General features: G+C 49.9%; 1 protein-coding gene across 2 annotated transcripts in view; it reads right to left on the bottom strand.

Moving 5' to 3' along the window:
* LOC140396179 (metabotropic glutamate receptor 8) overlaps positions 1 to 25,282 on the bottom strand; it is a 707,540-nt gene that overhangs the window by 669,086 nt on the left and 13,172 nt on the right. Inside the window, exon 2 of one of the 2 annotated variants that reach the window (XM_072484442.1) lies at positions 3,480 to 4,341. In XM_072484442.1, the coding sequence (XP_072340543.1) occupies positions 3,480 to 3,980 (501 nt within the window). In that variant the 5' untranslated portion in view covers positions 3,981 to 4,341. Of the gene's footprint in view, positions 1 to 335; positions 410 to 3,479; positions 4,342 to 25,282 lie in introns of those variants that run through there. The other variant, XM_072484443.1, reaches the window with a different exon arrangement.

The raw sequence follows: 25,282 nt of genomic DNA, 5'->3' as shown, positions 1-25,282 counted from the left end.
AGACAGGAAGAAATTTCCCCCCTTGGAAGGATCAATAACCAGGGGGCATAGATTTAAAGTAAGGGGCAGGAGGTTTAGAAGAATGTGAGGGGAAACGTTTTTAGCCAAAGGGTGGTGGGAGTTTGGAACTTGCTACCAGAAAGGGCGATGGAGACAGAGACTCTCATAATAAGTATTTAGATGTGCATTTAAACAAGGCTTACAAGGCAATGGGCCAAGTGCTGGAAAATGGGATTAGGACAGTTAGGTGGTTATTTATGATCGGTGCAGACGCGATGGGTCGAAGGGTCTTTTCTGTGCTGTGTGACTCTATGACTCCATGACCACTGCCTTACCTGCAACACCCACATCAAGATTTATTTTCCCCACAAGAAAATGTGTACGCAGCATTCTCTGACGGCATGTTGCTGTGGAAGTAGATAGGGATGGTTCCCTTGCCGAGCCTCCCTCCCTTCTCCCTGTGAGCGAGTCGCCAATCTCGACTCACTACCTTCCCGGAGCAAGATCAGAAACATGCTCAGTTTGGCGCCCAAATGATGAAAGAGTGCCTCCTGCAGGTGCTCTGGTGTGTCTTAGAAACATTAATACATTCAGGAATAGAATGCTCATATAACATTGCAGCTTTTCCGTTCCTGCACACTGTGTTCGCGTGGAAGCCCCAGTATAATTGCTCTGCGACTCTAACCTGTGTAGGTGAGATATTGTGGCATATCAATATCGAAGTAATCATTATTGTAAAACCTACTCGTAAAAAAGAAACCTCTTAACAGCCCCTTTAAAGCACAAAAGCGTATCCGTTCCCCATCTATCGCAGCTCATTCTGATCCATGTAAAACAGGGAATATTTCTTAAGGGCATTTATTGTTAAGCGTGCAGAATTTCAATCAATATAAACAACACTAACTTAGACAACAGATCGATGGTCATATCTTCCCCCTTTGCAATTGCTACCTAATTAATGATCGCTTAGAAAGGTCAGTGTATTATTTATTGGCTGTGTAACCCACACAGGTATGTGCTGGTCTGGTTGTCCCATTGCTATAATCGGACCGCATTGCTTCGCAAGGCTTTATTTAGGCTGTTTATTAATTCCGTTTGTTGAGATTCTATAGTGTCTCGATTGTCATAATGGTGCCCCAAGAGGTCTGGCCCTTGATCAGATTGTGTGCCCCATCACACCCTGGCAAGGGTTGTCCAAGCTCACCCTGAATTCTTATCTCGGCACTGGTAACACAGACCTCGGGTCGGCGAACCAGATTGCCGAACAGATTGCTTTTTGTCAGTGTTAATGGTAAAAATGTTGTCAGACATGCCCGTCTGCTGTTAGCTCCCGCATACAAATGAATTCCTCAACGTTCCGGCTTCATGACACTAATGCAATATTCACTGCCAATCACAGGCACACACTGACAATAAACTCCTATTAACCCATTCAGCTACCTCTTCCAGTCGTGTACTTCACATTCACATCCTCACATTGTCACCGATGTCTGGTTGAGACCAGGATGCCAGGGCGGAATGAGGTCCAATGTGTACAGCACACACATGCTGTATGTTTACACCGATACTAACACAGTCCGAGTTCCCCAAAGCAGCGCCAACTGTCCCATTTCGCAGCATTTGCTGTCAAAAAATCCCCCCCCCCCCTCCCTTCTACCCCTCTCCAGAGCTCCGCAGAAATGTTCAAATCGTTTGCAAAGCAGGCAGCGAAAAGAGGGCAGTTTGGAACAACTCGCATTGAATGAAGTGCTGATGCAGAGAGGCGGCTGCAGTTACACTGCCTCTGGGCTGACACTGACCTGGTGCCAGGCGAGTCTCTGCCCACACTCACTCTGAAATCCCTGGGAACCCCGCAGAGGTTCTTTGGACATTTGGTCAGCATTGGAAGAAGGTGGAGGACACGATACTTTACCCCCCCCCCCACACACACACAGTCACAACTTCAGGAGTCCAAATTCGATATAAGCAATCATTCCTTCTCTTCATTGCAATCCAGCAACAAGACCAGGAAGCGTTAAACCTGCAAGAGCCATCTCCCACTTCGCTACAGCAATGGAATGGGCTAAATAGCTCCCCCCGCCCCTCCCCAGGGTGCACACGCGACCAGGTGTGGATGAGCACTGCAGTGTGTAAGTTTATTTGCAATCTCAATGTTTGATCATCTCTCTGTGAAAACTGTCGCACTAAGAAATGAATTGTTCGAACTTCCGACAGTTCGCCTCTACCTCCCTAAAACATTCAATGCATGGTGTTTCTGACACTCCTGCAGCAACTCTCCTGGAACTAGCAGTCTCAATGAGATGTTTATGGGGGGGGGGGGGGAACACACACACACACCGTCATCAACAACCAAACCAAACCGCCTGGAGAAAGTCTTGGAATTTACTTGCCTCCCTCAGCCCTCAAACCACTGAAACTGGCCTCCTTCACAGACCCAGCAACCTCTTCCAAATCTATACCCCATTAATCCTGGTCCCGGGGCTGTTCGATGGAGACTGGCAGATTGCAATGTTAAATACCGGCCGCAGCTAAAGGAATTATTGACGGTTAGAGTGCCAGAAATTCCACTCACATACAAACCCCTCACTGACCAAAGCCAGTGGTCCCACTATTATTGATGAATTTACGCTTACAGTTAACATTAATCACGGTAGCATTGTGTGCTATTGATAAATATTAGTGTTTCAGTCGACAAAAGTCCCTTAAACATACAGAGTGCCACTTTGATATTCACTCTGATACACATTTGCTCTCTTTGTGTCTCACGCACATTCTCTGTCTCACGCACTTTCTCACACACACTCTCTCAGTCACATATTCACATACTTTCTCACAGTCACACACTTACAGTCACGCACACACACCCTCGTTCACACACACACACTCTCTCACACACACTCACACTCATTCTCTCACAAACACATTCTCTCTCACAAACACATTCTCTCACTCACCCGCACTCTGACACTCTGACACTCTCACTCTATCTCACACACTCTCTCACACTCTCGCTCACACTCGCTCACACTCTCACTTCCTCTCAAACTTTCTCTCACACTCTCTCACACACTCACACTTTCTCTCACACTCTCACACACTCACACAGTCCCACGCTCTCTCTCACCCTCTCTCGCACATTCTCACACTCTCACAATTTCTCTCACTCTCACACTTTCTACCACACTCTCACACTCTCTATCACACTCTCACACTTTCTGTCACACTCTCTCATACTCTCACACTTTCACACTCTCTCACACACTTTCTCTCACTCTCTCGCACACTCTCACACTCTCTATCACACTCTCACACTTTCTGTCACACTCTCTCATACTCTCTCACACTTTCACACTCTCTCACACACTTTCTCTCACTCTCTCACGCTCTCACACTCTCTCACACTTTCACACACTTTCTCTCACACTCTCACACTTTCACACTTTCTCTCACACTCTCTCGCACGCACACAATGATCTTACCTTAAAAAGTCTCAGTATATTAGCCACCATGATGGAGACAGAACTGGCCGAGGCTCCTATAACTCCCACGATTTTGTCGGGCTTACTGATGATGGGCGGCTCTCCACTCGCACACCTCACGTCCGTGGTATCTTTCTCGATCAGAGCTTGCACGAAAGTGAGCGACTGTTCCAGGGCGTAAGTGTCCCTGGAGCAGGTGTCGAGGATGCGGACGCCCAGGGTGATGTTGGCCAGGAGCTCGGGGTCGCGGTTGAGTTGGTCCACGGCGTGCAGCATCGCCTCCATCCGGTGGATGCCCTTCTCCTTCTTGATCTCGCCGCAGGGGGCCCCGGACTGGCCCCGGGAGTGCACCGGGAAGAGCCCCCCGAGGATGATGTCGCCCTCCAGCCGGATGGAATGGGCATGTTCCTGGGCTGCGCTGCTCTGCGGGACGGCGAGGAGCCAGTAGCACTGGGCAGCGACCAGGAGCAGCAGGCAGTGGCGGAGGGAGGCGATCCTCATCTTCCCGGGCCCCTGGGCTCGGCTGGCTCGGTGCTGCGGGCTCGGGCTAGCGGGCTAGCGGCGGCAGCGGGGGCACATCCTGCCCAGGTGGATGGCACGGGGGCTGAAACATTGGCTGGCAGCTCCTGGAGCCAGCGTCTGGCCACGCTGCTCACAGCTCCCTCTCCATGCCGGGTACAGCCTGCCCCATGCGGGGTCCACAGCGATCCAGGGCCCGGGTGGGGGGCACAGCCTTCACCCCCTCTCCCCGCCTCTCTCTGCCTGAGCTCTCTGGGCGATTCTCTCCGGTCCTCGGCAGCAGCTCCCTTTGCCAAGATGAAGTACTCGCTCCACACTCGCCACCTCTCTCTCTGACGGCGCCCTGTTGAGGTGCAACGAGGAGATACAAATAAATAAATGAATGAGGGAGGGAGGCAAAAAAGAGAGCGAGAGAGAAACAGAGAGAGAGAGAGAGAGAGAAACAGAGAGAGAGAAACAGAGAGAGAGAGAGAGAGAAAAAAAAATCATCCCAAGTCCAACTGTCACGCAGTTAACTGTTTGTGTTGCTGCCCACTCTCTGGTCTCATTTGGTATCTCTCCACCTCAGCAGCTTGTTACCCAGGAGGGGAGCCTTGCTCAGCCCTGACCCTCAGGAGGGATGTCTTGCACAGCCCTGACCCTCTGTTACCCAGGAGGGGAGTCTTGCACAGCCCTGACCCTCTGTTACCCAGGAGGGGTGTCTTCAACAGCCCTGACCCTCTGTTACCCAGGAGGGGTGTCTTGCACAGCCCTGGCCCTCAGGAGGGATGTTTTGCTCAGCCCTGACCCTCTGGTACCCAGGAGGGGTGTCTTGAACAGCCCTGACCCTCTGTTACCCAGGAGGGGTGTCTTGCACAGCCCTGACCCTCAGGAGGGATGTTTTGCTCAGCCCTGACCCTCTGTTACCCAGGAGGGGAGCCTTGCTCAGCCCTGACCCTCTGTTACCCAGGAGGGGTGTCTTGCACAGCCCTGACCCTCTGTTACCCAGGAGGGGTGTCTTGCACAGCCCTGACCCTCTGTTACCCAGGAGGGGAGCCATGCTCAGCCCTGACCCTCTATTACCCAGGAGGGGAGCCTTGCACAGCCCTGACCCTCTATTATCCAGGAGGGGAGCCTTGCACAGCCCTGACACTCAGGAGGGGAGCCTTGCACAGCCCTGACCCTCAGGAGGGGAGCCTTGCACAGCCCTGACCCTCAGGAGGTGAGCCTTGCACAGCCCTGACCTTCTGTTACCCAGGGGGTGAGCCTTGCTCAGCCCTGACCCTCTGTTACCCAGGAGGGGAGCCCTGCTCAGTCCTGACCCTCTGTTACCCAGGAGTGGAGCCTTGCACAGCCCTGACACTCAGGAGGGGAGCCTTGCACAGCCCTGACACTCAGGAGGGGAGCCTTGCACAGCCCTGACACTCAGGAGGGGAGCCTTGCACAGCCCTGACCCTCAGGAGGGATGTCTTGCTCAGCCCTGACCCTCTGTTACCCAGGAGGGGGGCCTTGCACAGCCCTGACCCTCTGTTACCCAGGAGGGGTGTCTTGCACAGCCCTGACCCTCTGTTACCCAGGAGGGGAGCCTTGCACAGCCCTGACCCTCTGTTACCCAGGAGGGGTGTCTTGCACAGCCCTGACCCTCTGTTACCCAGGAGGGGTGTCTTGCTCAGCCCTGACCCTCTGTTACCCAGGAGGGGAGCCCTGCTCAGTCCCGACCCTCTGTTACCCAGGAGGGGAGCCTTGCACAGCCCTGACACTCAGGAGGGGAGCCTTGCACAGCTCTGACACTCAGGAGGGGAGCCTTGCACAGCCCTGACCCTCAGGAGGGGAGCCTTGCACAGCCCTGACCCTCAGGAGGTGAGCCTTGCACAGCCCTGACCTTCTGTTACCCAGGGGGTGAGCCTTGCTCAGCCCTGACCCTCTGTTACCCAGGAGGGGAGCCCTGCTCAGTCCTGACCCTCTGTTACCCAGGAGGGGAGCCTTGCACAGCCCTGACACTCAGGAGGGGAGCCTTGCACAGCCCTGACACTCAGGAGGGGAGCCTTGCACAGCCCTGACCCTCAGGAGGGATGTCTTGCTCAGCCCTGACCCTCTGTTACCCAGGAGGGGAGCCTTGCACAGCCCTGACCCTCTGTTACCCAGGAGGGGAGCCTTGAACAGCCCTGACCCTCAGGAGAGGAGCCTTGCACAGCCCTGACCCTCTGTTAGCCAGGAGGGGTGTCTTGCTCAGCCCTGACCCTCTGTTACCCAGGAGGGGAGCCTTGCACAGCCCTGACCCTCTGTTACCCAAGAGAGGTGTCTTGCTCAGCCCTGACCCTCTGTTACCCAGGAGGGGAGCCTTGCACAGCCCTGACCCTCTGTTACCCAGGAGGGGAGCCTTGCACAGCCCTGACCCTCTGTTGCCCAGGAGGGCTGCCTTGCAGAGCCCTGACCCTCTGTTACCCTGGAGGGGAGCTTTGCATAGCCCTGAAACTCTGTTACCCAGGAGGGGTGCCTTACACAGCCCTGACCCTCTGCTATCCTGGAGGGGAGCCTTGCACAGCCCTGACCCTCTGTTACCCAGGAGGGGTGCCTTGCACAGCCCTGACCCTCTGTTACCCAAGAGAGGTGACATGCTCAGCCCTGACCCTCTGTTACCCAGGAGGGGTGTCTTGCACAGCCCTGACCCTCTGTTACCCAGGAGGGGAGCCTTGCACAGCCCTGACCCTCTGTTGGCCAGGAGGGGAGCTTTGCACAGCCCTGACCCTCTGTTACCCAGGAGGGGTGCCTTGCTCAGCCCTGACCCTCTGTTACCCAGGAGGGGAGCCTTGCACAGCCCTGACCCTCTGTAACCCAGGAGGGGAGCCTTGCACAGCCCTGACCCTCAGGAGAGGAGCCTTGCACAGCCCTGACCCTCTGTTACCCAGGAGAGGAGCCTTGCACTGCCCTGACCCTCTGTTACCCAGGAGGTGAGCCTTGCACAGCCCTGACCCTCTGTTACCCAGGAGGGGAGCCATGCTCAGCCCTGACCCTCTATTACCCAGGAGGGGAGCCTTGCACAGCTCTGACACTCAGGAGGGGAGCCTTGCACAGCCCTGACCCTCAGGAGGGGAGCCTTGCACAGCCCTGACCCTCAGGAGGGGAGCCTTGCACAGCCCTGACCTTCTGTTACCCAGGAGGTGAGCCTTGCACAGCCCTGACCTTCTGTTACCCAGGAGGTGAGCCTTGCCCAGCCCTGACCATCTGTTACCCAGGAGGTGAGCCTTGCTCAGTCCTGACCCTCTGTTACCCAGGAGGGGAGCCTTGCACAGCCCTGACACTCAGGAGTGGAGCCTTGCACAGCCCTGACACTCAGGAGGGGAGCCTTGCACAGCCCTGACACTCAGGAGGGGAGCCTTGCACAGCCCTGACCCTCAGGAGGGATGTCTTGCTCAGCCCTGACCCTCTGTTACCCAGGAGGGGAGCTTTGCACAGCCCTGACCCTCTGTTACCCAGGAGGGGTGTCTTGCTCAGCCCTGACCCTCTGTTACCCAGGAGGGGAGCTTTGCACAGCCCTGACCCTCTGTTACCCAGGAGGGGAGCCTTGCTCAGCCCTGACCCTCTGTTACCCAGGAGGGGTGCCTTGCTCAGCCCTGACCCTCTGTTACCCAGGAAGGGAGCTTTGCACAGCCCTGACCCTCTGTTACCCAGGAGGGGAGCTTTGCACAGCCCTGACCCTCTGTTACCCAGGAGGGGAGCCTTGCACAGCCCTGACCCTCAGGAGAGGAGCCTTGCACAGCCCTGACCCTCTGTTACCCAAGAGTGGTGTCTTGCTCAGCCCTGCCCCTCTGTTACCCAGGAGGGCTGCCTTGCAGAGCCCTGACCCTCTGTTACCCTGGAGGGGAGCTTTGCATAGCCCTGAAACTCTGTTACCCAGGAGGGGTGCCTTACACAGCCCTGACCCTCTGTTACCCTGGAGGGGAGCCTTGCACAGCCCTGACCCTCTGTTACCCAAGAGAGGTGACTTGCTCAGCCCTGACCCTCTGTTACCCAGGAGGGGTGTCTTGCACAGCCCTGACCCTCTGTTACCCAGGAGGGGAGCTTTGCAGAGCCGTGAAACTCTGTTACCCAGGAGGGGTGTCTTGCACAGCCCTGACCCTCTGTTACCCAGGAGGTGAGCCTTGCTCAGCCCTGACCCTCTGTTACCCAGGAGGGGAGCCTTGCACAGCTCTGACACTCTGTTACCCAGGAGGGGTGTCTTGCACAGACCTGACCCTCTGTTACCCAGGAGGGGAGCCTTTCTCAGCCCTGACCCTCTGTTACCCAGGAGGTGAGCCTTGCTCATCCCTGACCCTCTGTTACCCAGGAGGGGTGTCTTGCACAGCCCTGACCCTCTGTTACCCAGGAGGGGTGTCTTGCACAGCCCTGACCCTCTGTTACCCAGGAGGGGAGCCATGCTCAGCCCTGACCCTCTATTACCCAGGAGGGGAGCCTTGCACAGCCCTGATACTCAGGAGTGGAGCCTTGCACAGCCCTGACCCTCAGGAGGGGAGCCTTGCACAGCGCTGACCCTCAGGAGGTGAGCCTTGCACAGCCCTGACCCTCTGTTACCCAGGAGGGGAGCCTTGCACTGCCCTGACCCTCTGTTACCCAGGAGGGGTGTCTTGCACAGACCTGACCCTCTGTTACCCAGGAGGGGAGCCTTGCACAGACCTGACCCTCTGTTACCCAGGAGGTGAGCCTTGCTCAGCCCTGACCCTCTGTTACCCAGGAGGGGAGCCTTGCACAGCCCTGACCCTCTGTTACCCAGGAGGGGCGTCTTGCACAGCCCTGACCCTCTGTTACCCAGGAGGGGAGCCTTGCATAGCCCTGACCCTCTGTGACCCAGGAGGGGTGTCTTGTAAAGCCTTGACCCTCAGCAGCTTGTTACCCAAGAAGGGTGCCTTGTCCAGCCCTGACCCTCAGCAGCTTGTTACCCAAGAAGGGTGCCTTGTCCAGCCCTGACCCTCAGCAGCTTGTTACCCAAGAAGGGTGCCTTGTCCAGCCCTGTTCCTCAGCAGTATGTTACCCAGGAGGGGAGCCTTGCTCAGCCCTGACCCTCTGCAACAAAGCAGAGCATTCCCCCCAGATCGCTCCTAGCTGCGATACCCATGGGGATATTTGCACAGAGCTCACGTTCTCTTTGCCCACTTTTCACGCCCATGCACTTTCCAACTTTCCGCTCCAGCACTGACACCTCAATACTGCTGCCACATTCAAAAAGAGAGACAGAGAGTGAGACCGGGAGAGACAGATAGAGAGAGAGACAGGCAGAGAGAGAGAGAGAGACAGGGAGATACAGATAGAGAGAGAGAGAGAAAGGGAGACGGAGAGAGACAGACAGAGAGAGAGACAGGGAGAGACAGACAGAAAGAGAGGGAGAGACAGACAGAAAGAGAGAGACAGGGAGAGACAGACACAGAGAGAGACAGACAGAGAGAGACAGGGAGAGACAGACAGAAAGAGAGGGAGAGACAGACAGAAAGAGAGAGACAGGGAGATACAGACAGAGGGAGAGACAGACACAGAGAGAGAGAGACAAGGAGAGACAGACAGATCGAGAGAGAGACAGGGCGAGACAGACAGAAAGAGAGAGAGACAAGGAGAGACAGACAGAGAGAGTGACAGGGCGAGACAGACAGAAAGAGAGAGAGACAGACAGAAAGAGAGACAGGGAGAGACAGACAGAAAGAGAGAGAGACAGGGAGAGACAGACATACAGAGAGAGAGACAGACAGAGAGAGAGAGACAGAGAGGGGGCAGGGAGAGGCGGATAGAGAGAGAGAGACAGGCAGAGAGAGAGAGACACGGAGAGACAGACAGAGAGAGAGACAGAGAGGGAGACAGGGAGAGACGGATAGAGAGAGAGAGACAGGCACAGAGAGAGAGTGACAGGGAGAGACAGGGAGAGACAGACAGAGAGAGAGACAGACAGAGAGAGAGAGACAGGCAGAGAGAGAGAGTGAGACAGAGAGACAGAGAGAGAGTCAGAGAGTGAGACAGGGAGAGACAGATAGAGAGACAGGCAAAGAGAGAGAGAGACAGGGAGAGACAGACAGAAAGAGAGAGAGACAGGGAGAGACAGACACAGAGAGAGACAGACAGACAGAGAGAGAGACAGAGAGACAGAGGGAGACAGTTAGAGAGACACTGAGAGAGACACCGAGAGAGACACCCAACACAGGGACTGGGGGGGTGGGGGGGTACTCAGTACCTGAAACCTGCCCTACCATTCGTCACAGCATTGAGAGCACAGAAACAAGGCCGTTCAGCCCCACGGCTCCATGCTGGTGTCCGCCCTCCTCCTCCTTAAAGCACCAGAACCTATCCGCAGATTCTCGCGTCCTTTCTCCCTCAATTTGTCTAACTCCCTTTTAAATGCATCGCTACTATTGGCCTCAACCACCTCACCCGGATCCACATTCTGAACATGCCCGAAGTTTCTCCTGAATTTTACCAGATTTATTGATAACTATCTTACGTTTTAGCTTCTCCTGCAAGTGTAAATATCTCAACCTGTCTCCACCCTGTCAATTCCCCTTCATAATCTTTGAACCCTGATCCAATGGCGTAGTTGTATTTTCACTGGACTAGTGATTCAGCAGGTCTGGGTAATGCTCTGAGGTCCAGGGTTCGAATCCCACCATGGCAGATGTTGAAATTTGAATTTTCATTTCAGCACTGGGCTAAATCGCTGGCTTTGAAAGCAGGCCAGCAGCACGGTTCAATTCCCGTAACAGCCTCCCCGAACAGGCGCCGGAATGTGGCGACTAGGGGCTTTTCACAGTAACTTCATTTGAGGCCTACTTGTGAGTCCCGAAAGACGTGCTGTTAGGTAATTTGGACATTCTGAATTCTCCCTCTGTGTACCTGAACAGGTGATGGAATGTGGCGACTAGGGGCTTTTCACAGTAACTTCATTGCAGTGTTAATGTAAGCCTACTTGTGACAATAAAGATCATAATTATGTCTAACCAACATACTGCACAATACAGGTGCTGCTTTTCAAATCTATTTCTTTCGAAGTTAAGTGTTTTGTCTGTTATGGACTTCTTAAGTTGCATTGCTATATTTAACAATCTATAACTATGTACCTCTTCATTCATTTTTCCTGCTTCATCCCTCTGAAGACTCTCATTTTCCAAGGAATATGTTGCCTACTTATCTCTCCCACCAAACTGCAACATGTCACACTTACCAGTATTGGAATTTAGTTGTCATTTGCACACCTATTCTACAAGTTTTCTTCTGTTAATTATACCCCTCAATATTCTATCAACTGTACATTTTGAGATCATCATATCTTGGATTCCAGAGTCCAATTATTTATGTAAATGGCGAACAATAGTTATCCCAGCACCGATCCCTGTGGAACACCATTTCATACTTTTCACCAGTCTGACTAGATCCCTTTGCCACCTATACTCTGTATTTACTTTGTTAGTCAGCTTACTGTGCCAGTGTGCGACCTACCCTTCAATTGCACATGTTCTTGAGTCTTAGACAGGAGCCCACTCTATGGTATCTTATTGAAAGGTGTTTGAAAATCCAAATAACATCTACCACATTAACCTTGTCATTATCTCAGTTCCTTATTAAAAGAATTCAGTGAGGTTGGAGCTTGAGCTTCCATTTCAGAACCTGGTACTAACTATTCTTTATTATATTTTTAGGTTTTAGCTGTTCATCCATTAATAGTAATCTTTGTTAGTGTCACAAGTAGGCTTACATTAACACTGCAATGAAGTAACTGTGAAAATCACCTCGTCGCCACACTCCGGCGCCTGTTCGCGTACACTGAGGGAGAATTCTGAATGTCAATTCACCTAACAAGCACACCTTCTCGGGACTTGTGGGAGGAAACCGGAGCACCCCGGGGGAAACCCACATAGACACGGGGAGAACGTGCAGATAGTGACCCAAGCCGGGAATCGAACCCAGGTCGATGGCACTCTGAAGCAACAGTGCTAATCACTGCTACCGTACAGCCTAAATGTCTTGAGCAAAGATCCCATTATCTTTCTGTCTGCCAACGTTAAGCCGACTGATCTATAATCCCCTGGATCTGCGCTGTCTACCATTCTAAATATAAAATTATTTAAGAATGGTTGATCTGTATGTTAGCTTGAATTTCCCATATTGTTTCCATTTTTCCTTTCAACTAACAAAAATCTATCAATCTCCGTCTTGAACCTTTCAATTAACACCACTTCCAAATTTTCACTACCCTTTTTGCAAAGAAGTGCTTTCTGACAACAGACCAGCTCTGATTTTAAAATGATGGCCCACCCTTGTTCTGGACTCCCCCATCAGAGGAAACAGTTTCTGTTGCTACATTATCAAATTCTTGAACACCTCAACAGGCTCATCCCTTACTTGTGTAATTAGAGCTTTGGTCTATGCAACTTGTCCTCATGATTTAACATCTTTAGCCCTTGAATCGTTCTGCTTTCTCCTAGCTGTATAAGCTTTGAGGGCTATAATTCAGTGCCCAGAGCTGAACACAACACTGCAGATGGGGTCTAACTACAACTTTCTATAACTGTAGCAAAGCTTTCACACCTTGGGCAGCACAGTGGCATAGTGGTTAGCACTGCTGCCTCATATGGCCAGGGAGCCGGGTTCGATTCCAGCCTTGGGTGACTGTCTTGTGGAGTTTGCGTGTTATCCCCATGTCTGCGTGGGTTTCCTCCCACAGTCCAAAGGTGTGCAGATTAGGTGGATTGTCCGTGCTGAATTGCCCTTTAATCTCCAGGGACATGGAAGTGGGGCTATGGGGATAGGGCAGGGTGGCTGGGGGGTGGACCTCGATAGGGTGCTCTTTCGGAGGGTAAGTGCAGACTCAATGGTCAAATGTCCTCCTTGTGCATTGCTGGGATTCTATGATTCCCAGTTCAATAAGGAAAATGACTTGATGGAAAGAGTCTTTTTCCTCCCATGAGCCTTAAAATGCGGTTAAGTTTACTTTTGGGTTAAGTTTGGATTGCCGTTAGTTATTGAATTGTAGAATGATTGCAGAACAGGAGGCCATCCAGCCCATTGTATCCATGCCAGCTCACTGCAAGAGCAACTCACCTAGACCCACTCCCTGTCTTTTCCCATTTCTCTCCAGATCATTACCCAATTCTCTTCCGAATGCTTCAATTGAATCTGCCTTCCTTCACTCAGGCACCACATTTCAGACCCTAATGACTTTCGCTTCCTAAAGTTGCTTTTCTTCATGATGCCATTGCTACTTGGGTCGATCACCTTAAATCTCTGTCATCTGGTTCTGGAATCTTCTGCCAGTGGAACCAGTTATTACTATCCAATCTGTTCCACCCCTCATGATTTTGAATACCTCTGTGTAATCTCCTCTCAATTCTCTCTCTCCAAAGAGAACAGTCTGGACATCTTCAATTTATTCATCAAAGTTCCTCATCTCTGGAGCCAATCTTGTGAATCTTTACTGCACCCTCCTTAATGCCTTCACATCCTTCCTAAATATTGCTTCCCTGAGCAGCCCGCAATATTCTAGTTGAGGCTAAAACAGAGTTATGTACACATTTGTCAATAATGCCTCTTTATTTCTAATGCCCAGGTTCCCATATGCTTTATTGACCCTTTTCTTAAACTGTCCTGACACCTTCAATAATATGTCGCTTATAAATCCAGGCCCTACTGCTCCTGCACTCCCATCCAAAATTAGTCATTTCACACGTCCCTGCTTTAAATTTCATTTGCCACTTGTCCACCTTTTCCATCAGCCTGACTATGACCTCCTGATTCTATCACTATCCTCCTCACATTCACCATACTTCCAAGTTTTGTGTCATCCGCAAATTTTGAACTTGTTTCCTGTACACTCAAGTCTAGGTCACTAATACATGTCAAAAAAATCAGTGGTCCCAGCCCTGACCCCTGGGGAACAATTCCACCAGTCCAAGAAACAACCTTTTCACCACAACTCTGTTTCTTGTCACTCAACCAATTTGACATCCATGCTGCTACTGTCCCTGTTATTCCATGAAGACCCCACATTCTCAACCTAGCCCCTCACCTGAGGGTGGTGATCCTCAGGTTAAACCACCACCAGTCAGCTCCCCCCCTCAAAGGGGAAAACAGCCTATGGTCATCTGGGGCTTTGGCAACTTTATTGTATTTATTATTATATTCTATGGGGTGTAACATGGCTTTGGAAGTCTGTTATGTAGCACTTAATTAATGCCTTTTGGAAGTCCACATACACCACATCAACCGCATAACCCTCATCAAAACCTGTTACTTCATCAAAATCTCAAATAAACTAGATAGTTAAATACAATTTTCCCTTAAGATGTGTGCTGGCTTGTCTTAATCTAAAATTGCCCAAGTGACTGTTAATTTTGTCCTGAATGATCATTTCTAACATTTTCCCACTAACTAGGTTAAACTGGCTAACTTGTAGTTATTGTGTTTATCCGTGCATCCTTTGTTTCAGCAAAGGTCCATTTGCAATTCTCGAGAACAGTCGCAAGTAGCCCCAGAACCCACTAAAGCCAATATGAAAGAGCTTGCAGAAGGACATTATGAATTCAAACCACACTCCAGGCTACCAGCACCTAAACTAGACGGGCACTTCTTCAGAGCAGCACTGAGAGCACATTGAGTGATGGGGAATTCTGTTCTTTGGATGAGTTGCTGAGGGTGTCAACTCATGCTAACCTGAAGTTGTATCAGACCTGACTGTTTGCCAAGGGCCAGTGCGCCACAGCCAAGACTGATCCTGTCTTCATTTGTTGCCTACACTTTCTGCCGGGGGTCACTGGAAAAGGAGAGGGAACCCTGGATGATATCTAACCTGCCGTCACCAATGACTGGCACTGAGGTGTCTATCTTGCCATTCTGGCAAGAAGCAATCAACTTTCCACAGACCAGAAATTGTATTTTATGCTGACTTAACCCCACAGCAAGATATTGCATTTGAAACATTTAAATCTAGCTGTGCATAATGTCAGGCATTTGCATGTGCATGCGTGCACATGTACACGTATTGAGCAATAGCCCAGTCATAATGATCTATTCCACTTTGTAGAACTATTTGCTAATGGAGGCAAATAGGAACTGGAATTAGAAAATCCAAATATCTATGTACTTCTCAAACTAGATCTAATTTTTCTACTTATACATAAAAATAATTATGTGCATTTATCAGTCTGGAGAAAAGCAAATCTGATATTAAAATGATGATAATCATGGAACATTGTATTGCAGCTGAGAAACCACTTGTGGTCGGACTTCAGAAAATTAGAGTGCTAAAATATCTGGATTACTGCACACCTATTCAGGAATAGGGGGAAAATGCCACCCTACTTGGTGTGATCTATTTAAGACTCTAGTCCAGCAATATGTGGTTGAATCAGCAGCCTCAGGACAAATCAGAATGGGCAAAGCACTGCTTTGCCAGCATTCCCCATACCCACATGAACAGGTAAAATTTGGAACATTATCGCTTATAATTCTGCCAATCTTTAGCCATGGTGCTTACACTGGCATCTAAAAATATTGATGTTTAACAGGTCTTTTTAGAATTCATTTTGTGCTCAGAGGAAAAGTCTCTCAGACATGCAAAGCAAATGGAATCATTAAAGTGTGTGCATATCGATGTGAAATAAAACATGTCTAGTGCATGGCTTTGTTACACTGCAGATACCACACTTGGTACAGTTGCAAGACAGCAGTACAAATCTGGAGTCAGGGCCAAATCTATTTCTTGAGCAAATCAGAGACAGAGAGAGAGAGAGATAGAGAGCAACACTTCAAGAGTCTTCTGGTTTGACATTGCAAGGAGTGCAAATCCACTGACGTGTAAATCTCAGCTTGCAAAATGCTCAGGTGATAAATAGGACAATTTATAAACCCACCCCACCTTCATTTAAATGTTCAACTAGCAGAGAATCTTCCCTCTCCGCTCTCCAACAACTCACATTTCTGTTTGGGAGACCATTCAGCATCCAGGCATACACAGAACCCTCTCTTCCAAACAGAACAATAAAATTCCAATCAGGGAGGAGCCAAACAGCACAAATGTATTTGGAGGAACTCAAACTGGAGCTATTGGACTCATAGAATCATAGAATTTACAGCGCAGAAGGAGGCCATTTGGCCCTTAAGAGTCGACACCGGCCCTTGGAAAGAGAGCACTACTGAAGTTCAGGCTTCCACCCTATCCCCATGACCCAGTAATCCGACCTAACCTTTTGGACACTAAGGAGCAATTTAGCGTGGCCAATCCACCACCTAACATGCTCATCTTTGGACTGTGGGAGGAAACTGGAGCACCCGGATGAAACCCACGCAGAGACGGGGAGAACGTGCAGACTCCGCACAGTCACCTGAGGCTGGAATTGAACCTGGGACCCTGGAGCTATGAGGCAGCAGAGCTAACCACTGTGCCACCATGCTGCCCGACTCAAGATATACAGATGCATTGTAATTCCGTGCAGCAAAATGATACAGCCGCCTTCGCTGTAAATTAAACATGACAAACATTCCAAATTTGCAAAGTTCCCCAACCAAACAATAAATATATCTTAGCCATTTCATATCATCTGCACCAGTAAGAATTTAACTTTTTCCTATTAACTTAACCAAAACCCCAAAGATGTGCAGGGTAGGTGGATTGGCCATGCTAAATTGCCCCTTAATTGGAATAAATAATTGGGTACTCTAAATTTAAAAACAAAATACACTAGCATGACACTTCGGACTGATTGTGACTGATTGGGAATTCGCAGGATAAATAAAGAAAGCAGACAGACAGAAAGACAGAAATACACACTTTCCGATAATTAGCAGACACACGGCCAAGCTGTCCTGTCCCAGAATGAGGAGCGAGCAATTGTCAACGGGATCCAGCCAGGTGGACTGGCAAGGAGAGGGAGGGATGAGCCTTTGTCCCCTTCTGATGTCACCAGCTCAGCTAAGTACCTTATTGTCAGCATGCCTGCAGTGTTATGGTAAGTTTTTTCAAAGTTGTTAAGGTTAACAAAGTCTGTTTAAGACATTTAACTGTTATGAGTTTGTGTTGAGGGGGGTGAGCATTGTAGGAGGGGGCAGGTGAAAGTATTGCTGGTGGTGCAGGAGGGAAAGCATTGTCAGGACAGGATTTGGTAGGGGGCGAGGGCATTGGGAGGGCGGTGCAGGGGTATCATGGCAGCATTATGATTGCTGTGGAGGAGCTGGTCAGCACCTTTCCAAGCTGATTGAGGTGATGAAAAATTGTCACGGGGTGGGAGCACTGTCACGGGGTACGGGAGCATTGTCACAGGGTACGGGGAGCATTGTCACGGGATACGGGGAGCATTGTCACAGGGTACGGGGAGCATTGTCATGGGGCGGGTAGGGGGAGCATTGTCACGGGGCGGGGAGCATTGTCACGGGATACGGGGAGCACTGTCACGGGAGGGGGAGCATTGTCATGGGAGGAGCATTGTCATGGGAGGAGCATTGTCATGGGAGGAGCATTGTCATGGGAGGAGCATTGTCATGGAAGGAGCATTGTCATGGGAGGAGCATTGTCATGGGAGGAGCATTGTCATGGGAGGAGCATTGTCATGGGAGGAGGATTGTCATGGGAGCAGCATTGTCATGGGAGGAGCATTGTCATGGGAGGAGCATTGTCATGGGAGGAGCATTGTCATGGGAGGAGCATTGTCATGGGAGGAGCATTGTCATGGAAGGAGCATTGTCATGGGAGGAGCATTGTCATGGGGAGCATTGTCATGGGAGGAGCATTGTCATGGGGAGCATTGTCATGGGAGGAGCATTGGCATGGGAGGAGCATTGTCATGGGAGGAGCATTGTCATGGGGAGCATTGTCATGGGGAGCATTGTCATGGGAAGAGCATTGGCATGGGAGGAGCATTGTCATGGGAGGAGCATTGGCATGGGAGGAGCATTGTCATGGGAGGAGCATTGTCATGGGAGGAGCATTTGCATGGGAGGAGCATTGTCATGGGAGGAGCATTGGCATGGGAGGAGCATTGTCATGGGAGGAGCATTGTCATGGAAGGAGCATTGTCATGGGGAGCATTGTCATGGGGAGCATTGTCATGGGAGGAGCATTGTCATGGGAGGAGCATTGTCATGGGAGGAGCATTGTCATGGGGAGCATTGTCATGGGAGGAGCATTGTCATGGGAGGAGCATTGTCATGGGGAGCATTGTCATGGGAGGAGCATTGTCATGGGAGGAGCATTGGCATGGGAGGAGAATTGTCATGGGAGGAGCATTGTCATGGAAGGAGCAATGTCATGGGAGGAGCATTGTCATGGGAGGAGCATTGTCATGAGAGGAGCATTGTCATGGAAGGAGCATTGTCATGGGAGGAGCAATGTCATGGGAGGAGCATTGTCATGGGGAGCATTGTCATGGGAGGAGCATTGTCATGGGAGGAGCAATGTCATGGGAGGAGCATTGTCATGGGAGGAGCATTGTCTTGGGAGGAGCATTGGCATGGGAGGAGCATTGTCATGGAAGGAGCATTGTCATGGAAGGAGCATTGTCATGGGGAGCATTGTCATGGGGAGCATTGTCATGGGAGGAGCATTGTCATGGGAGGAGCATTGTCATGGGGAGCATTGTCATGGGGAGCATTGTCATGGGAGGAGCATTGTCATGGGAGGAGCATTGTCATGGGAGGAGCATTGTCATGGGGAGCATTGTCATGGGAGGAGCATTGTCATGGGAGGAGCATTGTCATGGGAGGAGCATTGTCATGGAAGGAGCATTGTCATGGGAGGAGCATTGTCATGGGGAGCATTGTCATGGGGAGCATTGTCATGGGAGGAGGATTGTCATGGGAGCAGCATTGTCATGGGAGGAGCATTGTCATGGGAGGAGCATTGTCATGGGAGGAGCATTGTCATGGGAGGAGCATTGTCATGGGAGGAGCATTGTCATGGGGAGCATTGTCATGGAAGGAGCATTGTCATGGGAGGAGCAATGTCACGGGAGGGGGAGCATTGTCATGGGAGGAGCAATGTCATGGGAGGAGCATTGTCATGGGAGGAGCAATGTCACGGGAGGGGGAGCATTGTCATGGGAGGAGCATTGTCATGGGAGGAGCATTGTCATGGGAGGAGCATTGTCATGGAAGGAGCATTGTCATGGGAGGAGCATTGTCATGGAAGGAGCATTGTCATGGGAGGAGCATTGTCATGGGAGGAGCATTGTCATGGGAGGAGCATTGTCATGAGGAGCAATGTCATGGGAGGAGCATTGTCATGGGAGGAGCATTGTCATGGGGAGCATTGTCATGGGAGGAGCATTGTCATGGGAGGAGCAATGTCACGGGAGGGGGAGCATTGTCATGGGAGGAGAGATGTCATGGGAGGAGCATTGTCATGGGGAGCATTGACATGGGAGGAGCATTGTCATGGGGGAGCATTGTCAGGGGACAGGAAGCAGAGAGCATTGTCACGTGTTACAGGGAGCATTGTCATGGGGGAGCATTGTCACAGGGGTAGGAGCATTGTTAGGGGGCAGGGAACATTGTCATGGGGGGAACATTGTCATGGGGGGGCATTATCATGGGGGGAGCATTGCCACAGGAAAGGGGAGCATTGTCCGTGGGGCAGGGGGCAGGGAGCATTGTCATGGGTAGGAGCATTGTCATGGGAGGAGCATTGGCATGGGAGGAGCATTGTCATGGGAGGAGCATTGGCATGGGGAGCATTGTCATGGGAGGAGCATTGTCATGGGGAGCATTGTCATGGGAGGAGCATTGTCATGGGGGAGCATTGTCATGGGAGGAGCATTGTCATGGGGGGAGCATTGCCACAGGAAAGGGGAGCATTGTCCGTGGGGGAGGGGGCAGGGAGCATTGTCATGGGTAGGAGCATTGTCAGGGGACAAGACGCAGGGAGCATTGTCACGTGGTACGGAAAGCATTCTCATGGGGGGAGCATTGCCATGGGGGTGGGGAGCATTGTCAGGGGGCACAGGGACAGGGAGCATTGCCATGCTGGGAGCATTATCATGGGGGGAGCATTTACAGGGGGGTGGGGAACATTGTCAGGGATCAAGGAGCATTGTCGGGGGGAGCATTGTGAAGGATACGGGCAGCATTGTCAGGGGGCAAGGAGCATTGTCACGGGGGCGAGAGCACTGTGTGACCTGGTTGACGGGGTTAAGTATTGTTAGGTGTGCTGGGGGGAGGGGAGTATTGTTGGGGGTGCAGGGCGAGTTTTGTTTTCAGGACTTTTTCTCTCCAGCTCCCAATGATATCATTGCCCAACACCTGAGATTAGCAGCACAAAGTGATTGGGGTAAATATTTACTCACTGTCTGGCCACTCGCCCAAGTCTCCAATAACATCATCAGTGTTGGAGATAATCCCTGAGGGGCCCTGGCAATTTCAATCTACCCACTTGAAGTTTAACGTTCCTGGGTAATTGCTGCATATATGCACAGGTCACATCTTCCCTGGGTCCTTACATGGAACATTAGCAAATATCCCGATATTCACCACTGTTGCCATCTGAAGATCCTGAATCATTGTTATAGTAAGGATTCCGAAGAATCCGGACAATTAATTGGCAGCAACGTCCTGACATCCACCTTTAATTGAGGATGTGGGCTTGCCAGAGGTTGCTGTTCAATTTATTATTTTATAAGAGTGAGGACTGCTGGAATTGTTGCTATTCCTACAATAAATCCAGGTTACTGAGGAACATAGTGCACTCCACTCACTTTGCTAAAATGATGCGTTATTCAGGGGATTATGGTACTCTGAAATGTGATAGTACTTTGAAATGTGAAACTATTTATTACCTTTTGTGGGTCAAGACACTTAAAGCAATGATTGGAAAAGCCACAGAATGTCTTGCACAATTTTTGATTAACGTCAGTATCTGGAAATCCCAGTAAATATATAATTTAGCCAGGACATAGTACTGCAAGACTCTTAGTAAAAGGATGAACAGCATTTGGTCTTTCTTTAAGATATCAATTTGGAACATGCGATCGGTTTTCCAAGTGCTAGGAATTTCCATCCATTCCAAGTTGATTTACATTGTGGGGAGGATAGAATCTTGAGGAATTCCAGCGGGGTGGGAAGAGGAGCTATTGCTGGAGATGGTCAGGTTACAAAGTGTGGAACCAGACAAGGGCTCAGCCACTGAGTTAGATAACAGAAGAAAAATGTTGGAGAGGAATGATGTACTCAGCCTGTTGAAGGCTGCAGAGGAGACAAGGAGGATGACTAGGTTAGTGGAGCACAAGCCCAGAGAGTGTTATTTCTAACTTTGCGAGGGAACGTTAGTGCTTTACTGGGGCATAATCCTGGTTGGTGATTCAAATATGGAGTTGCAGAAAAAATAGGAACAAATTTATGCGGGGTCAACACATTCAAAGACTTTGAAGAAAGGGAAATTGGATTGAGTGTTTACAAGGCTGGAAAGGCTAACGGTGAGGTTTTGAGGAGAGTGTGATGTGGCTTTGAAAGGGAGAGGTTATTACCCGAGGGTGACATTTACCATGTCAAAAACATGCGATCCAAGATGGGTAGTTAGGTGGTCAGCAGTTTTGTAGGAAATACAAGTTAGGGTCGCAGCAGTTAAATCGTGTGGATAAGATGAGCTCAGAGAGCACATGAAGGATGATAGCACGTAGGATTGGCAGATGACAGCAACCGGATAATGCTGGGGATGGCTGGAGATAGGCGGATGGATGGCTGAACCATTGTGCAGCAGATATGCTCAAGTCAGTGCCTTTGAATGTGTTGTAAACTCAGTATTCTACCCCTGTAGACAGGCAGGTCCACATTACTCCAAGGGTTACCAGCCAATCTGATTGATTAACAGAATGTGGAAGTGAAATCCTGTAGCTGACGACTGCAATTCTTCACACCTAGGATGGCCTTGAAGACTAAAGTCCTCATGGATAAAGCAGTACTAGTTAGGAAACTTGCTCTATACCGGTTCACGGCATGGCATCACTTGATGAAATGCTAGGCTCATCAAACCTTCTGTCAACTTGCCTCACTCCAAACTTCAATAAGTAAATTCCAACCCTTATAAGGTGACTGTGTACATTCCATATTAGAAACTAGAATCCTTAAACTTTATGATGTTTCAAACATGTGTCACATAAGAATCTACCGTCAGTTCTACCTATCAGACATGATGGGCTGAATGGTGTCCTGCACTGTAACAATTCTGTGATTATTTATAGATACTTGTTGCTTATATTTTATTTGCTTGTTTAAGAGAGTGTTGGTCTTATTTTTCAGCCTTGGTTCTCCGAAGCAGTGACAAGTCTCACATGAACATTGTCAGTTTTGTTTTGCAACCTTTCCTTCGATTTTAGCACATTGCAGGCCACATGTTTGTCACTTTAAAAATAAGTAATCCCTCAATGGAAGTGACGGGAGGAACATGATGACAGAAACTGGTGTCACTCTTTTTAAATGCTGCGCATTTCTAGCAGGTTGATTTTAGTCGCTTGTGGGTTTTTTGGGAGGTAAAACCATCAGCACACGCAGCAAAATGTAAATTCATAGCACGGTGCAAGTTCACAAAAAAGTATTCAAAGGAAGTCAGGGTAAGATTACTCTGAGTTTACAGAGGGGTAGTCGAATAATGAAAAGATAATCAATTGTTTTAATATGGATGGTTAAGAAGAATAATTGTGGACATGGGGCGGGGCATATTCTCTCTCAACAGCCACAACCATGTGGTTGACACGTTACCAACACTCCCTCGGAAGCTAAGGAAATAATTCTCCCTCCAGTTCTGGGCAGTAAGGTTGCAAAGTGGTTAGCACTGTTGCTTCACAACACCAGGGTCCCAAGTTCGGTTCCCGCTTAGGACACTGTCAGTGTGGAGTCTGCACATTCTCCCCATGTATGCGTGGGTTTCCTCCGGGTGCTCCGGTTTCCTCCCACAAGTCCCCAAAGACGTGCTTGTTCGGTGAATTGGACATTCTGAATTCTCCCTGTGTATCCGAACGGGCGCCGGTGGCGACTATGGGATTTTCACAGTAACTTCATTGCAGTGTTAATGTAAGCCTACTTGTGACACTAATAAGATTATCATACTTCTCCCATTTTGCCTTGAGGGGAGACGCTTGTCTTCTGTTTCGTGCTTTTCAACAGCAGTGCTACTGATTCTTGGGCTCAATGGAGTCAAACAGAGGTGATTAACGGTGCATTCAGAACCCTTACAATAAATCAGTCCAACTTCACACCAAAGTTAAATTTGGAGTGTAAATTGGGAGTGAAGGCCTCAAGTAACTAGAGGTAAAGGGGAAAGAGTTTGACGACAACTGTGGGTGGGGGGTGGGGGTGGGGGGTGGCGAAGCACAGTGGAATAGGGGTTAAGTTTTCACTCTGCTTTGTGCCACTGTTCGGCACGACCTTGACTGAGATTCTATTGTTGGCCATGTTGCTCAAGAAATGTCACTATAACAAAGCCTCGGAGAGTGTCCCAGCATTGATAGACATGAGGGGTGTGAAGCTGCTGTCCTTACCCATCTTTCATGCACTAACTCAGATACAATTCCATGGCACCAGTATATGAGAATTGGTTTTCAATTGACTCGCTTGGCTAAAGGAAGGTTAAGTAACAAGACAGGTAGCTGGGTTTTTACCTGGTGTCTTGCGAAGCACAAGGGAGCAATCACAAATGATGGGGACCAAAACAGCAGTGGAGAGTCAGTGTCAGAGTGCACAGGATTGTTAGACGTTTTAGTTGCTGTGAAATGAAGAGTCTAAAGTTCTTGTTCCTTTTCACCAAACACCATTTATTTCACTTCCACAGCCTCTGCACAAAACTCTTAACAACACACCACTTTGACAGAGGCCACCTGAAGCCCCTTTACATATCAGTGTCAATTAATGGATACTTAACATAAATGTGACAACTAATTGCAATGTCTCTTAACCCATCACTTAACAAGGATAACCCAAACGTTGCTCAGCTGGATGCAGATGCTGAGCCTCAGGGAGCTGTCAATGAATAGGATACTGCTGGAGCAGTAGCAGATGTGGAATGTACTTGCAGACATCCCAGCAACACTCCTCATGTTCGGGGAAAGATTGCAGAGGTCCACCAGAAATATGATACGAACAAGGAACAGGAGTGGGCCATTCAGCCCCTTGAGTTTGCTCTTCCATTTACTCAGCTCATGGCTGATCTGGTAGTAACCTCAAATCTGTATTCCGCCCACCACTCAATAACCTATCACCCCCTTGCTTACCAAAAAACACATGTACATCTGTGGAAAGAGTGTATCAAACAGAGCAGTCATGCTGGTCCTCACCAATGGCTTGAATGCCACCTTCAATAAGATTTCTGAAATGCTTGCCCTGGCTGTTCATCATCCCACAGAACTCCAGTAAAGTGCTCTCCAGCTCCGTTCCAGCAGGGACGTTCCAGCAGGGACCATGACAGGGGCGATGGACAAAGACATATGGAAGTTGAGACTGTGCCCACTTCTCTCCGACTGCCAGCCTATCAGTCAGTGCTCCAATTGCTGCCTCCTGTCTCTATGGCCAAGTCTGCTTCAGCACAGGTACAGTAGTCTTTAGTTGGGCACTCACAAGCTCCAAACCCGGGAGGAAAGTTAGCCAAGGCCAGGGCTCTCATCAGCGTCTGCTAAAGCTCAAGGAGTAGATGAGGAAAGAGAGAAGATTCATGAGTCACATTAAGCTCATTTGATTGCACCACTTGCCTCTCCTCCTCATTTTTGCCTGCTCCCTGGCAAGTCACCTTTTCACTTGTGAGGAGTGGGCAGAAAAGACTGGAAACTGAGCAATGGGGGGCTGTGAAATGGATGCCTTGATTGCAGGGTTGCTTTGTGTTAGAGGAGGTGGGAGCCAGATAGATTCAGCATGTGGCTGTCAGATGGGTTTCACTGGTGCAACCTAACTAAATCATGCCATTGAGAGGCCACATTGTGTTGTCCTCTTCATTCTCCAAAGGGACAATTATTCCTCCTGCAGCTCCAATCAACACTAATGGGTAATGGGCACAGCCTCCATGGTCATTCTGACAAGTACATTAAGAAGGGCTCCTCTGCCTTGGGCCTCGTGCACAAATTCAACATCCTGATTCTTTGCTCAATACCGATTCTCTTGGTTTGATTGGAGGGCTCTTGGGCCTCATTGCGTGGACTCCTAATGGGTGTTACCAGCCACATTTTAAGTGGATGGCCCTCGTCTCACAGGAGCCAACGGTAAGTCTGTTCTGAGGTGTGAAGTGCTCATGCAGGGTGGGTGAAATTCCTTGGGAACACACCAGCACGGCAGTAATTTAGTGTCGACCAGCTTTACATTGATGGAGT

The sequence above is a fragment of the Scyliorhinus torazame genome, chromosome 19 (assembly GCF_047496885.1).
Source record: "Scyliorhinus torazame isolate Kashiwa2021f chromosome 19, sScyTor2.1, whole genome shotgun sequence".
NCBI classification, from domain to species: Eukaryota; Metazoa; Chordata; class Chondrichthyes; order Carcharhiniformes; family Scyliorhinidae; genus Scyliorhinus; species Scyliorhinus torazame.
This window is presented reverse-complemented; position numbering and strand designations above follow the sequence as displayed.